We start from the raw sequence: 13,315 nt of genomic DNA on the forward strand, positions 1-13,315 counted from the left end.
GTGGATTGATTTCACTTCCTGGTTTAGTAATACAAACTTCCATCAGACTAAAATCAATAATAACACAATGTCTATTGATCTGAGGGAGAGAAGAGGAGGTGAGAAGAAGAGAAAGGAGGAGAGGAAACACGTGAAGAGAAGAGAGGAAACAAAAGGTGAGGAGTGGAGAAGAGGAGAGAGAAAAAGAGGAGAGGAGAAGCGAGGAGAGGAGGAGAAGAAAAAAGAAAAGGAGAGAAGTGGAGAGGAGAAGAGAGAAAACGAGGAGAGGAGAGGAAACAGGTGAAAAGACGAGAAGAGAGGGAACAAAATGTGAGGAGTGGAGAGGAGGAGAGAGAAAAAGAGGAGAGGAGAAGTGAGGAGAGGAGAGGAAAAAGGGAGGAGAGGAGAGAAAAAGAGGAGAGGAGGAGAAAAAGAGAAAAAAGAAAAGGAGAGAAGTGGAGAGGAGATGAGATGAGAGACAACAAGAGGAGAAGAGAGGAAAGGAGAGGAGAAAAGGAGAGAGAAAACAAGAGGAGAGAAGAGAGGAGAAGTGAGGAGAGGAGAAGAGAGGAGAGGATAGTGGAGGAGATGTTCTTTGTCACCTTGTTTATCAGAATCAGCAGAGTGTGACACCAGAGCAGAGACTGCAGGGAAGGTGATGGAGGACATTGCTGCTACAGCACCAGCCGCCCACATCATCCTGTTAAAACACACACACACACACACACAGTTAAAGTTGTGTATATCTGACATCTTGGTGATATACTGTTTTTGTTTGCTGTATGTCTGACAGTCTGACCATTTTAATAATGACTTCCTTTGAAGCAGTGTTTACTGCAGAGAGCTGCAGAGATGAGATCAGCTGCCAGTGATATACACACTGGAGTTGTATTCACTAAGAGTATTTATCAATTGAATGTATTCTGTATATATTATATAAATGAATTATCAATTGAAAAATATGTGAGGAATGAATAAATGCGTGCAGTTATCTGCTCTAAAATAAGCTACAATCGTTAGCATGTCCAGCTAATAATAGTAACCAAATGTTCAAATGCTAGAAGTATAATATATCATTTATTACACACAACTAGTACATCACTGTGTAGTCTCAAGTCTAACATGCTATCAGAGTTTGAGCTAACGTAGCACAGCTAACACAACTCTTTCCTTGATATTTATGAGATTAGGGATGTTTACACTCCAGCTAACCTCCCCAGATACAATGTTACATTTTCCAAAAACATCAGTTAGTCCTCAATGTAAAAGTCATCTCTCTTGTAACATTATAAATGAAACATATTGTTCGAAAAAAATACGTAGCTACGAGTAAGCAGCTAAAGTAAGTCAGTCTTTTAGCATAATACTGCATATGTTCCCATCAAGTTCATATACTAGACACCTGCAAATATATTCAAAAGTCAGACAGAGACGGTGTTTTCAATCATCAAATAGAGCCTATTTAGTTGTTATTTCTTGAAGTGATTTTATATTTTTATATTACTGAGAAGCTGCTTTTGTTGAGGACCCATTGTTTAATATTGGATTTTGGGTGTAAACTGGGGTGTGGGTTAGCAAAGCGTCAACGAATAATTGAAGTCTTTTATCTAGTATAAATCACAAATGCGAGCTAACTTTACTGGTACCCAAGTTCCCTGATTAATACCTCTTCACCAGCATCAGCTTCAAAGTTTGATGACCTGGTCTGAGCGAATCAACACTGCTTATTAAATTAGGGTAGCTTCATATTGTTCATATTGCTAACCGTTCCCTCTATTTTAAGCTACAGCATCTTCTATTTGGCTGCATGATGAGATAAATATGGAAAGCAGCAACCCTTTACCAATCAGTGACAGGTCATTGATTGGCTGTTAGGCAGTTGGTAGCAGGAGCGTTGGATGTCACAGAGAACACACACACACAAAGACACACAGACACACACACACACACAGATCTCACCATGGCTCTGATCCTAAGCCGTACCAGGCCAGCTGAAGGATCTGGAAGCCCAAACCCAACAGAACAGTGTTTTTATTACCCAGAGTCCTCATCAGCAGCGTTAGGAGGAGGGTCTGAGAAGAACAAAAGAAAGGAAATTCATTTGAAATGTTATTTGTTGTATTTACATATAAAAAAATCATGACATTTCATCTGTATATTAAGTAGTAATAGTAGTATTTGTGCTAGTGTGACCATATTTGATTATTGGTGTCTGTTGCCCAATTTACATTTATCATTTCATATCCAGATAAAACCAAGATGTGATTTAATACAGTCAATTTATATGTGTTAATGGATTATAAATATCATTTGGCTGTGTGTGTGTGTGTGTGTGTGTGTGTGTGTGTGTGTGTGTGTGTGTGTGTGTGTGTGTGTGTGTGTGTGTGTGTGTGTGTGTGTGTGTGTGTGTTTGTTACCTGTGCTACAATGGACAGAATGCCCACCACTCCAATAAAAACAGCGATGGTTGTGGAGGAGAAATTGATAACCTAGATGGACAGAAAAAAGATATTATTAAGATTATTGCTGCAGTTATGTGCAGAGAACATAGCACTGAACAGTCAGTTTAACATACATAGTTTTAAAGGATGATGATGTTTAACAGGTACAATCCAATGTATCTGTGTCCAAAATCAAAGCAAAACATGAACTTTTAAGTCCCTCAGAGGGATTTGTGTCATAATTCTTTAATGTATCTACTGTATCTACTATAACTAGTACTGTATCTATTAGTGACTGTTTACACTTAGTTTTAAAATGCATTTCAGTGCTCTGAACACAAGTGGACAGCTAAGACACATCGTTGTTCACACCTCTGTCTGTCATGCGTCTCAAAGGTGTCCCGCTGACCAGATATTGTGTCTGTTTCACTTCCACTGAGGTCAAAGGGCCCCACGCACAATTACATCAGTCTATTGCCAGAGAGGTGCCAGGTTTGTTTTGAACGGGCTCGCTAAGAAAGCAAAAATGTTTCAATGTCTAATATACATGTACGGGCTATTTCACCCGTTGAGGCACGCTGGTACCAAAACAACCACCATGTCCTGCACTGATGATCTATTTCCTTGTTGGGGACACATCAGGACACATTAGTGTTTACACTACAAAAAATATGCGATCAAATGTGTCCCAGACACCCTTGACAAGCGGTTTGAGTGATCGGATCACAATGTGGATCATTTACACTTGTATTTAGTGCTACCCACTTGTGATCAGATCACCCAAGACACATTATAAAACCAAGCGTAAACAGGGTCTTTCATAAAGAGTACGGATTGAAGTGGAAATATCAAACGTTCATTCTCTTGTGAAACGCTTCAATTTTGTCTTTTTGGAGTTTACAACAAGCTTTAAAACAATAAAAGAGTTGTGGGAGTCAGACTGTAAACCACAGTTGATGCTATTATAAAGATCAAACTTGGCCTTAAGTATGAGTGTGTTTTATATCTCTGAACATGTTACTTGTGTGACACTGAAAATGTGCTAATATGGCTGGAATGAGGACTAGAAAGTTACAGTCCTGTGTTCTCAGGGTGACATAAATTTAAATGAAAGCTGCCACAATTCAGTTATAAATCAGTTATATAATTCTGTAATCAGCAACTAATTGGATAATCGATTGATGTTTAAGTAATTTTCTCGAGTGCCAGCTTTTCACTTGTTGGTATTTGTTGTTTTTCTTTGTCTTATTTAATAGTAACTGAACCCTAATTAAAATGTAAACTATTTTTTAATGTTATTTTCGAGAGCACATTTCATTAAAATGTCGACACATGGTTGCTTTAAACAGCAGTCACAGTAAAAATAATAGCAGCAATAACATTAGTATTAGCAGAAACACTGCTATTTGTATGGAGGCTCAGCAGTGTGTCTCACCTGTCTGAGGTAGAGGAAGAAGCTGGAGTACTGTCCGGCCTCCGGCAGGTAAGACAGGAACACAGTGATGCAGATCAGCAAGACCGTCGGGTCCTGACCAACCTTCCTCAGAGACTGGAGGAGAGAGAGAGACATTCAGAGAGTGGGACAGAGAGGCAGGAAATACAAAACCAGAGCAGTCAGACGATCAGTTAGTCTCCAATTAACACCTGAGACTCAAAGGGGGCAGGTTACTGTCTGTGAAAGGCATCTGATCGGATCCTCTTGCATTTTATCATTAGCTTAGGGCGAGCAGTGACAGGCTTTCATATGTACTGTAATCCTATTGTATCATTACATTTTCAAAATGTTACGGGGTTGAGGGAAACCAAGATGCCTTCGCCCAGGTCTTCTCTCTCTACATACTGTGTCCAAAAACAGAGAAAAGAGTCAAATCATTGAGAAGTGACTTCATGCAGCTACAAAATAAAACAGATCAATCTGCTATGAGTTCATTATCAGATACTGAGCCATTTATTATTTGTTACTCACAGTGAAGGGGTCGGCCTGCTCCCAGGATATGGGCGCCCCCCAGGTGTTGAGCCTCATCTTGTCCGGTAGAGACTCGGGCACGGCCAGCAGGATGAAGCAGATGTCGGCCAGAGCGATGAGAGTGGCCAGCAGAACCACCAGGTTGTCTCCGTACCAGGCCGACAGGTACGCCCCGATGGCCGGACTCGTCACCAGGCTGGCTGCGAAGGTAGCTGATACCTGCGGGGGTTTAAGAGGATGGAGAACCCGGTCAATGCTGGAGATCCTTCTTTAGTGTCTTCCCACAATTTTACATCAGAAGCTACCACTTTGTGTGGTGTATAATCTGATTTTGGATAGACAAACATGAAGGCTGTTCTTCAGAGGGGATGTCTGTGCTTTGATAAAGCTGGTGTGTTAGTTCCTGCTCTGAGGAGGCAGATTCAGTGTCAGATATTCAACACCCCCATCTATTCACCCGTCTGTCTGACGGTATGAGGTCATTGTTATGTTTATGTCATAATATGCGCTCACATAAGTCCTTTGTGATACTTTACGGACACCCTCCAGAATATGTTCAACCTTTAAATCTTTTTCAGTGGACACAAACTCAAACTAAATTTCAAAAGCTCGATTTTGACATTGGTTACTAAGTAGAGGATAGCAGACGATTAACAGGAGACTGTGTATTATTATTCTGTCTCTTGTATATATGTGTATATTTAGTTTGAATGCAGGGACAACACATCAAACCCTGAGATGAGCCCTTACCAGGCCGTAGGCTGTACTCCTCTCTCTTTCGTCCGTCACATCGGCAACGTAGGCGAAAATGACAGAGAAGGTGACGGAGAAAGCTCCAGACATGGAGATCATGGCGAAGTACCACCTGGAAGATGAGCAAGTGTGAAGAAAAACTCTTATATTGTGGCAGATATATCTATATTGGCTTACATGTAAGCAGGTGATTAGTTAGTAAGCAGTTTCACCATTACATAGTTTGTCCATCAGATAGCACTGACAAGTTTATTTGTCAACTATAAAATGTTAAATATTGGTCACTATTTGGTCACAGGCTCATTATTATCAGATTTTTCAGAAGCTTCAAACTCTGTTTCGGTTAAGATTTGTAGAACTTGATGGATGGACTTAACATTATGTTCCAAAAGAAAACAATGAGTCCTACCAGGGGCTGAGCCTCATCAGAGGGATTGGGGCGCAGGTGAAGAAGACGGTGACCAATAGGAAGGACCGCCTGCCCCACACATCTGACAGTGCACCAATCAGAGGAGCAGACATGAATGACAGTAGACCCTTGAGAGGAAGAGACGGGGTCAGTAAGTGACAGCAAAAACGTCCCCCTGCTAATGCTAATATAAGCATCTGCAATAGTGACTTTTTTTTGTGTTTTTAAGGGTTGAAGTTCTTACCTTCACACCCTGAATGAGTCCATTCATCAGGAACGTGTGCTGGGGAAACGTTTCATGTAGCACCTACAAGGAGAGATACAATAATAACTCTACTAAGACCTACAAAATATCACAGTCTCAGCAAAACACTGACAACAACCACTGAATTTTCACCATTATAAAGGAAACATAGTGGCAAGATTCATAGTTGGTGGAGAAAGATACAAACTTTGTTTCTTGCTCCACAAGATTCAAACCATGTATGTTGCATCACAAGATTCAAACAGCGTATCTTGCTCCACAAAATTTTAAATGGGTATCATGTTCAACAAGATTGAAATCATGTATCATGCTCCAAATGATTCAAAAAGGGTATTTTGCTCCACAAGATTTAAATCATGTATCTTCCTTAACAAAAGAGAGAAATCATGTATCTTGCTCCAGAAGATTAAAAATGGGTATCATGTTCAACAAGACTGAACCCGGGTATCTTGCCTCACAACATTGAAATCATGCATCTTGATCCACATGATTAAAAATGGGTATTCTGTTCCAGAAGAATAAAATTAGGGCTGGGCAATTTATAGAAAAATAATCGAAACCGACATTTAGAAACTCTAATGGGACTTAATCTTGCTCATGTCAATTAACCGTGGTGTTCACTGTTGCCATGACAGTAAAGGTTGCATATCTTTAAGGAATTTGTAAACTTGTCTCCAGTGATCATTTGAACCCAAACCATGATCGTTACATAGTTCTAATCAACTAGACATTAACCATTGTCACACCTTAAAACATCATTATTTTCACTCCCTAAAGATACTCATGTGCGAAAATATCACAAAATATCGTATGAGGGCAGCAGTGTAAAATACAAAACTAAAGAAACTGTGAAAATACATAATTGTTCACGAAATGGTGGAGATAATCATTCATTAATCGTAATCGAGGTTAAAAGTTAAATTAATCGTGATTTTGATTTTTGCCATAATCGCCCAGCCCTAAATAAAATCATGCATATTATTCCACAAGATTCAAACAGGTATCTTGCTCTAAAAGATTCAAACCATGTATCTTGCTCCACTTGCCTTGCGAGGCAGCTGGATCAACGAGATCACAAGATCACAAGATCACATGAGAGTCCACATGGTCAGGCTTCGGGTTATGCACTGATTGGTAATCAGCATCCTATGAGGATTCTTGTGTGATCTTGCGATTCCTTGCGCTGCCTCACAAGGTAAGATAGTAATAGACATTGATAGACTGATGGTTCATCCAATCACCTGACAAGTCATTTTGAAAGTGCCTGGCCTTTTCCAAACAGTTTCCATGGACGACTTCACAGATGGTTCAGGTAACTGCTCCACAACATTCAAACTGTGTATCTTGCTCCACAAAATTCAAATCATGTATCTTGTTCCTCAATGTTTAAACTGTGTCCCTCTGTCTTAGTGTCTACATTAGACATATTTCATCCATGTTTTTCAGTCATCCATCTCATTTTTTTTATCAGTGTGCCTATCTATGGCTGCAGCAACCCAATTATCATCTGACGATTATGACTGACCGGCGAGGGAAAAGTATAAATAAAGCCTTCCCCAAATGTGAGCAGATCCCACTCTTTGCGAACCCAATCAGATGCTCCGATATTGACACAAACATGCGACAGCCGTCTTCCTTAAGACACATTGTTACTCACGGTGAGCATGGGCGTAGTGAGCAGTCCCCAGGCGAAGAACTCCAGGAAGATGACCACCACCGCATGGTACACACTGGGCCTGCCGATACCCTGCTGGAGCTGAAATACACCACACACACACACACAGATACATTTTACAATCACTACTAAATTTTAATGTGACAACAATTAAAGTTTACTTGTCAAGGTTAGCAGCGCTCAGTCTATAAAACCGTTGTATAATGTCTTTAGGCGGCCTTTTCGGAGATCCCTGTGAAAATGACATCATAGATTTGACATCATCAAATTAAACCTACATTGATGAGAGAGTCTAAGATGGTATCAAATTACATTGTCTGGATTCTTGAATCCAGTGTTTATGGGGGTTGACTCTTTCTAGGGAATAAATGTCACAATATCGTCTTCTCTGACTTTGTCTCTTGCAAGTCCAGTGCAATACTAAGCATGGATATTGACAAAGATAAAGAGAATTTTCTTAAACATGATTTAATAGCAGTTACAAACAAAAAAAGTAATCATGTGGACTATAGACTGATACACACAAAAGATCCACCAGTTATAAACTTCATAACTAAATAATTCCATGGTGTAGAGGCACTTGTCTGTTAAAGAGTGGACTGGAAGGTAAACTCATTTTCTAACACAGTTGAAATGTAGAGCAAGAATTAAATTGGAGCACTGAACATGAAGTGATTATCAGCCTACTGACACTCTTAGATGATGAGCCATTTCTTGCTGCTGTTCTGTGCTATTAACCTTCATTTCAGCGGTTGGGAGCCTGTATGATATATATATGTAGAGGATGGTTATTACAGGGTGATGATTTCTGTTATCTCCTGGTTTTATTCAGTCTCCTGTGTATTCAAAGGGAGGAGAAACAGTAAGTGTTATACGGTCTGATCTACTGCTATAGTTCATTAAATGAATAGTCAATGGCAGGATTATGAAATCATCGTTTTTTTCATTTTTCAAGCAAACATTTTAGAGGTTGTCTGGTTCCAGCTTCTCCTATGGGAAGATTTGCCAACTGTCTTTGTCTTATATCATTGTAAATAGACTATCTTTGGGTTTTGGACCTTTGGTCTGATGAAACAAGAGATCTGAAGACATCATCTTGGACACTGGGATCTATGGATGATAATTTAGGACTATTTGCTGGTTCACCATATTGGTTCAGACCGTATTATCTCAATAGCTCTTTGGATGGATTGCCATATGATTTTGTACAAACATTCATTGTCCCCAGAGGATGAATTCTACTCACTTTAGAAATCCCTTTGTTTGTATTGATTTAGTACCATCATCAGGTCAAAACTGGGATATGTACAATACTCTGGTTAAAGACCTAATGTGTTATACTATCCACTTGAGCTGTACTTTGTGTTTAGGTGTCATTAAAAAAATGATGATACCAGTACCAATACAAGTACCCTTAAAGTGATACTGATACCAACCGAGTACTTCATTTGATACCCATTCCACATTTAGTCATCTTGCTTTTATCCAGTGTAACAGGTGTGTAGTGTTGCCACAAAGTGTTTAGGTGGCATCTTGGCTACTGAACTGATAAGCGCGCTAACTCAAATTCACGTCTTCACCACCACAGACAGGTTGTAGCTGCTGTGGCAGTGGGCCAATCACATGTCACATTAAATCGAAGAACATTAGCGTTGATTGGCTGTGAGCAAGTCCATACAAATAATCATGTTTTCTAGCTGTGGGTGCAAAAAGGATCGATTGCAGGTATCGTTTGACGGGAGATGTTTTTCGATGCAACCTGGTATTGATTTATTTCGGTTGATACTTTAAAGGTATCGAGTGTCGATACTCAGCCCTACATGTTAACAGGCTAAACTAAGGTGACCATGGTACATCAGCATGTTAGCATTATCACTGTGAGCAAAACAAATAATCAGTCAGCCTTACTTACAGCCTTACTATCTTGTTCATTGTCTCTGATTATTTTAGTTTCACATGAAATAAAACTTGTTAGTCAAAGGTTTTTTGACTCCACAAAAAGATTGTAGTGATCATCTGAAACTGGTGGACAAAACCAACACTGTGCTAATGACAGTGCCGCTGCAGTGAAGGTCATGCATTTGTCCACATTGAAAAAGTTCATCCTCTGGGGGGCAGGAATATCCTCAGCAACCTTCATCTAGCAGCAGTTGGACAACCAGATGTCATCATTGGCCCTCATAAAATCTGTTGATCTTTAAACATTTCCATACCAGTGCAGTTATGATCAGGGCAACAACTCACAACCAAAATAGTTGCCGATAAATTTAATAGTTGGCAACTAATTGATTAATCGTTGTAGCTCCAATTACGATACAATAGTTTCAGCTCTGCCAAAAGCAGCACTCAAAGCATTCCCTTCATATAACTAGTACAGGAGGTTCAAATCAGCAAAATGATGATTATATATATGTATATATGATAGTAAACAATATGATGTTTACCTCATATGCTGTTTTATTACATACAGTATACATTACATACCAGTTTATGTATCAAGTCAAATGAAGCATCTTACCATACCAATATTAAGTATTTATTGGTCATAAAGCCTCATGGTTGTGTGGACTGATGCCTGTATCACATTACAAATGTGTCACATTGACAGAAGACGTAGTCGAGCTACAGTGGAATGAGTTGATCCAGAGAGAGAAGGTGATAAAATGACTAGTTTGACGCACGCCGGTGAGTTGACTCAGTCAAGATGCCAATAGTGTGAGGTTCCATTAACACATCACTGTGTCTTACACTACCAATGTACATCATATTACCAGGTTACAGTATACAGAATGTCTTTCTTATTTTAAAGGTGGTTACTAGATAATAATACATTATAAATACAATATAAACCTTCAAGGAAAAAAGAGCAGATGCACTATGCACTAAATGCCATGACATTTAGTGTGTGATGGCTATTAGACTATAATTTACTAACAAAATCAATACCAAGATGAGATATGTCAGGATCTGAAACCCTGAGTATTAGTCGCATCAACATTCATTTCCAATAGTGATCAATCTCCCAATTATTTTCTTGATTAATTGGTTCATCATTTGGTCTGTGGTGAAATAGTGAAAAATGGTCATCGCAGTTTCCCAGAGTGCATATTGACATTTTCAGATTGTTAATTTTGTACTAACAACACTCCAGAACCCAAAGATATTTATTAAACCATCATAGAAACCAACAATCGGAGCAAATCTTTACATTTTAAATAATGGAACCAGAGAATATTTGGAATTTTGCTTCGGTTCTGCTTATTATTTGGCCTACTTATGTTTTCATTATTTAATTTCTCATAGACCTCTTTGTCTTATGGCTCTATTCTATTGATTTTCTTGTTTTTCCAATTAACTGATTCATTTTTTCAGTTTATAAAATGTGGGAACATTGTCATTATTTTGCATTAGCCCACAGTGAGCTCTTCAAGTGTATTATTAAATCCAACCAGGAGTCCAAAACAAAGATTTACATCGATACAACCAGCAAATCCTCACATTGGTTTAACATGTGTGTTGCTCGATGCTGTATCAACACAACATTAAGTCTTTTGAGATGAAAGTCATTTTAACATCAATCTCCTATAATCTCCTTTATTCCTATTAGAAAGTGAATATAAAATAAAGGCCTTTTCCCACTGTCGTTTAAAATGTAGATGATGTAAAAATGTGAGACTATTTTCACTAAGGATGTTAAAATGGAGGCTGGTGGAGCCATGGAGACAGCAGTGTTGAATCTGCAGTCGGTGTATTTCAGGAAGAGAGCTCTTATGTAACAGATAATGGATCCACGCTGCCACATTAAACCTGCTCTCCATTACAACACACACACACACATACACGCGCACGCGCACACACACACTCTCTCCCTCTCTCTCTCTCTCTCTCTCTTCATCATCATCCCACTGAAACTGCCATTTTGGACCAGATCTGCTCTGTTCTGGCTCCTGTTCGCTTTATTCATTCATTCATTTGAATTATGACGCATTTTATTATCAAATCTATTGTTGGACATACAGCCGTTTTAAATCCATTGTGAAACGTCAATAGAGACAATTCAAGCTGTGTTGTTTATCTTTACCTGTCAAGTGATACTGTTGTTGGTTATTTTGCTGTAAAAAAAAAAAAAAAAAAAAAAACCCGACATAAATATCCCTCTGTGCGCTTTAGTAAGCCGTTATGTCATAAACTCGCCGACCATTTTGAACAGAAATTAAAGGCCAACTGTAGCTTCTATGTGGAAATTAAAGCCGTGTTGAATACAGCCTGCAGCATTTCATTCACACTATAAAACCTACTATTTTAATGTAGGATAAAAAATAAATGAGGGTGGTAAATTCATGATAAAATATAAGTAAAATGGCGGGTGATTAACCCACCGCTGCCCCGTCCTTCATGATGATCTTCTTGACCAGCACCACCCGGCCGGTGCCCGCCGGCTGCTCCCCCACCATCTCCTCACACCTGCCGTGGGTCACGAAGCATCCCTGCCGCGTAGATATCCGCGGTTCTCCGGGTGCTTCCAGGATTCCTCCTTATTTAGCCCTCGACGAGGCTAAAAAAAACCGAGCTAGGGGATAATACCAGGATATTAATTGAACCGCGCCGAGATAATATCCACAATGTCTCCCGGTGGATGCGTCGTCAGGTTAGTCCGTCAGTCCGCTCGGTGTACACAGACAGGAGGTGTTGTGCTGCTCACCGTATACTTAGACAGGAGGTGACTTCCGGGTCGGGTTAAGCGTCTTTTCAGAACAAAAGCAGAATTTTTATACCTTGAGCACTATAACAGTGACCGAATGCTTTACTGCTTTTATTCAATCGATCATTATTTGCACCAACAAATATTAACTGTGAACGGGTGTTTTTATGAGGGACTCAGTTTGGTTTGGTTCACCACAATTTGCACTTTTTGGAAACGTACTATTTGTATCCACTGAATATATATTTGTTATTAATTATTTTATTTAGCCTTTTTTTAACCAGGTTATAGTCCCACTGAGATCACAGATCTCTTTTACAAGGGAGACCTGGCCAAGACAGCAGCAATACAGTTACAATATGAAAATAAATAAAATTGGACAATAATTAATTTGTCAAATAATAAACACTTATATAAAACACTTGCATACAGAGAGCCTGGACTCCAAAGTTTTCACAAGATGTTTAAAAACAGTCAAGGTACTAGGTTTTGAAGACGAACTTCAACTTGAAGATTGTTCCAACCAACAGGTGCTGAAAACCTATGTCAGGAGCTCTTGGTCTGTTTTACATAATACATTGTTGAATTCCATCTTTACATATCAAAATGTATAACCAAGAAGAGAACCTTGTCTGAGCTTGTAATAATAATAATAATAATATAATGATAATAATAATTGTATTTATATAGCACCTTTAAAACAAGATGACGGTAGAGGACAATGAAATACAGTAAGGACATGATGAAAATATAATAATAATAATAATAAAAAATATATATATAATTATATATCAAACAACAAATTCGGTGTATAACCAACTTTTTCTTTTTTTTTCTTTTTCTTTTACTGCAGAAACATCACAGCACATTTTTTGTGCAAATGTCATACAATGTGTATTTGTCAGATACACTTGTTTTTTTTTGTGTGTTGAAATTACGAAATACATGAAACAAGCAAGAGCCCTTCATTTATCTCAGGCAATAGGTGTACCCATATCAATTTCTACTGCTTATGCGACATAGCTGACGTTTATTTTGGAAGCCAGTTTGTTCTACTTTCCATCTTAATTCAACTTGACGCGTTCTGGTTCCGTCCATTAATGGTTTTACAGACCTGGGCTGAGT

At 38.9% G+C, this 13,315-nt stretch overlaps 1 protein-coding gene across 1 annotated transcript in view; it reads right to left on the reverse strand.

Moving 5' to 3' along the window:
• The window catches only part of mfsd14ba (major facilitator superfamily domain containing 14Ba), a 12,454-nt gene extending 494 nt beyond the window's left edge, over positions 1-11,960 (reverse strand). Inside the window, exons 1-10 of the mRNA XM_062434206.1 lie at positions 11,868-11,960; positions 7,471-7,569; positions 5,793-5,855; positions 5,549-5,676; positions 5,137-5,251; positions 4,387-4,605; positions 3,856-3,969; positions 2,397-2,468; positions 1,939-2,051; positions 582-679 (exon numbers count right to left, since the gene is read on the reverse strand). Of these exons, the coding sequence (XP_062290190.1) occupies positions 582-679; positions 1,939-2,051; positions 2,397-2,468; positions 3,856-3,969; positions 4,387-4,605; positions 5,137-5,251; positions 5,549-5,676; positions 5,793-5,855; positions 7,471-7,569; positions 11,868-11,942 (1,096 nt within the window). The 5' untranslated portion in view covers positions 11,943-11,960. The remainder of the gene's footprint in view (positions 1-581; positions 680-1,938; positions 2,052-2,396; positions 2,469-3,855; positions 3,970-4,386; positions 4,606-5,136; positions 5,252-5,548; positions 5,677-5,792; positions 5,856-7,470; positions 7,570-11,867) is intronic.
• Positions 11,961-13,315: the final 1,355 nt, after the last annotated feature.

Source organism: Scomber scombrus, chromosome 15, assembly GCF_963691925.1.
Source record: "Scomber scombrus chromosome 15, fScoSco1.1, whole genome shotgun sequence".
Lineage (NCBI taxonomy): Eukaryota > Metazoa > Chordata > Actinopteri > Scombriformes > Scombridae > Scomber > Scomber scombrus.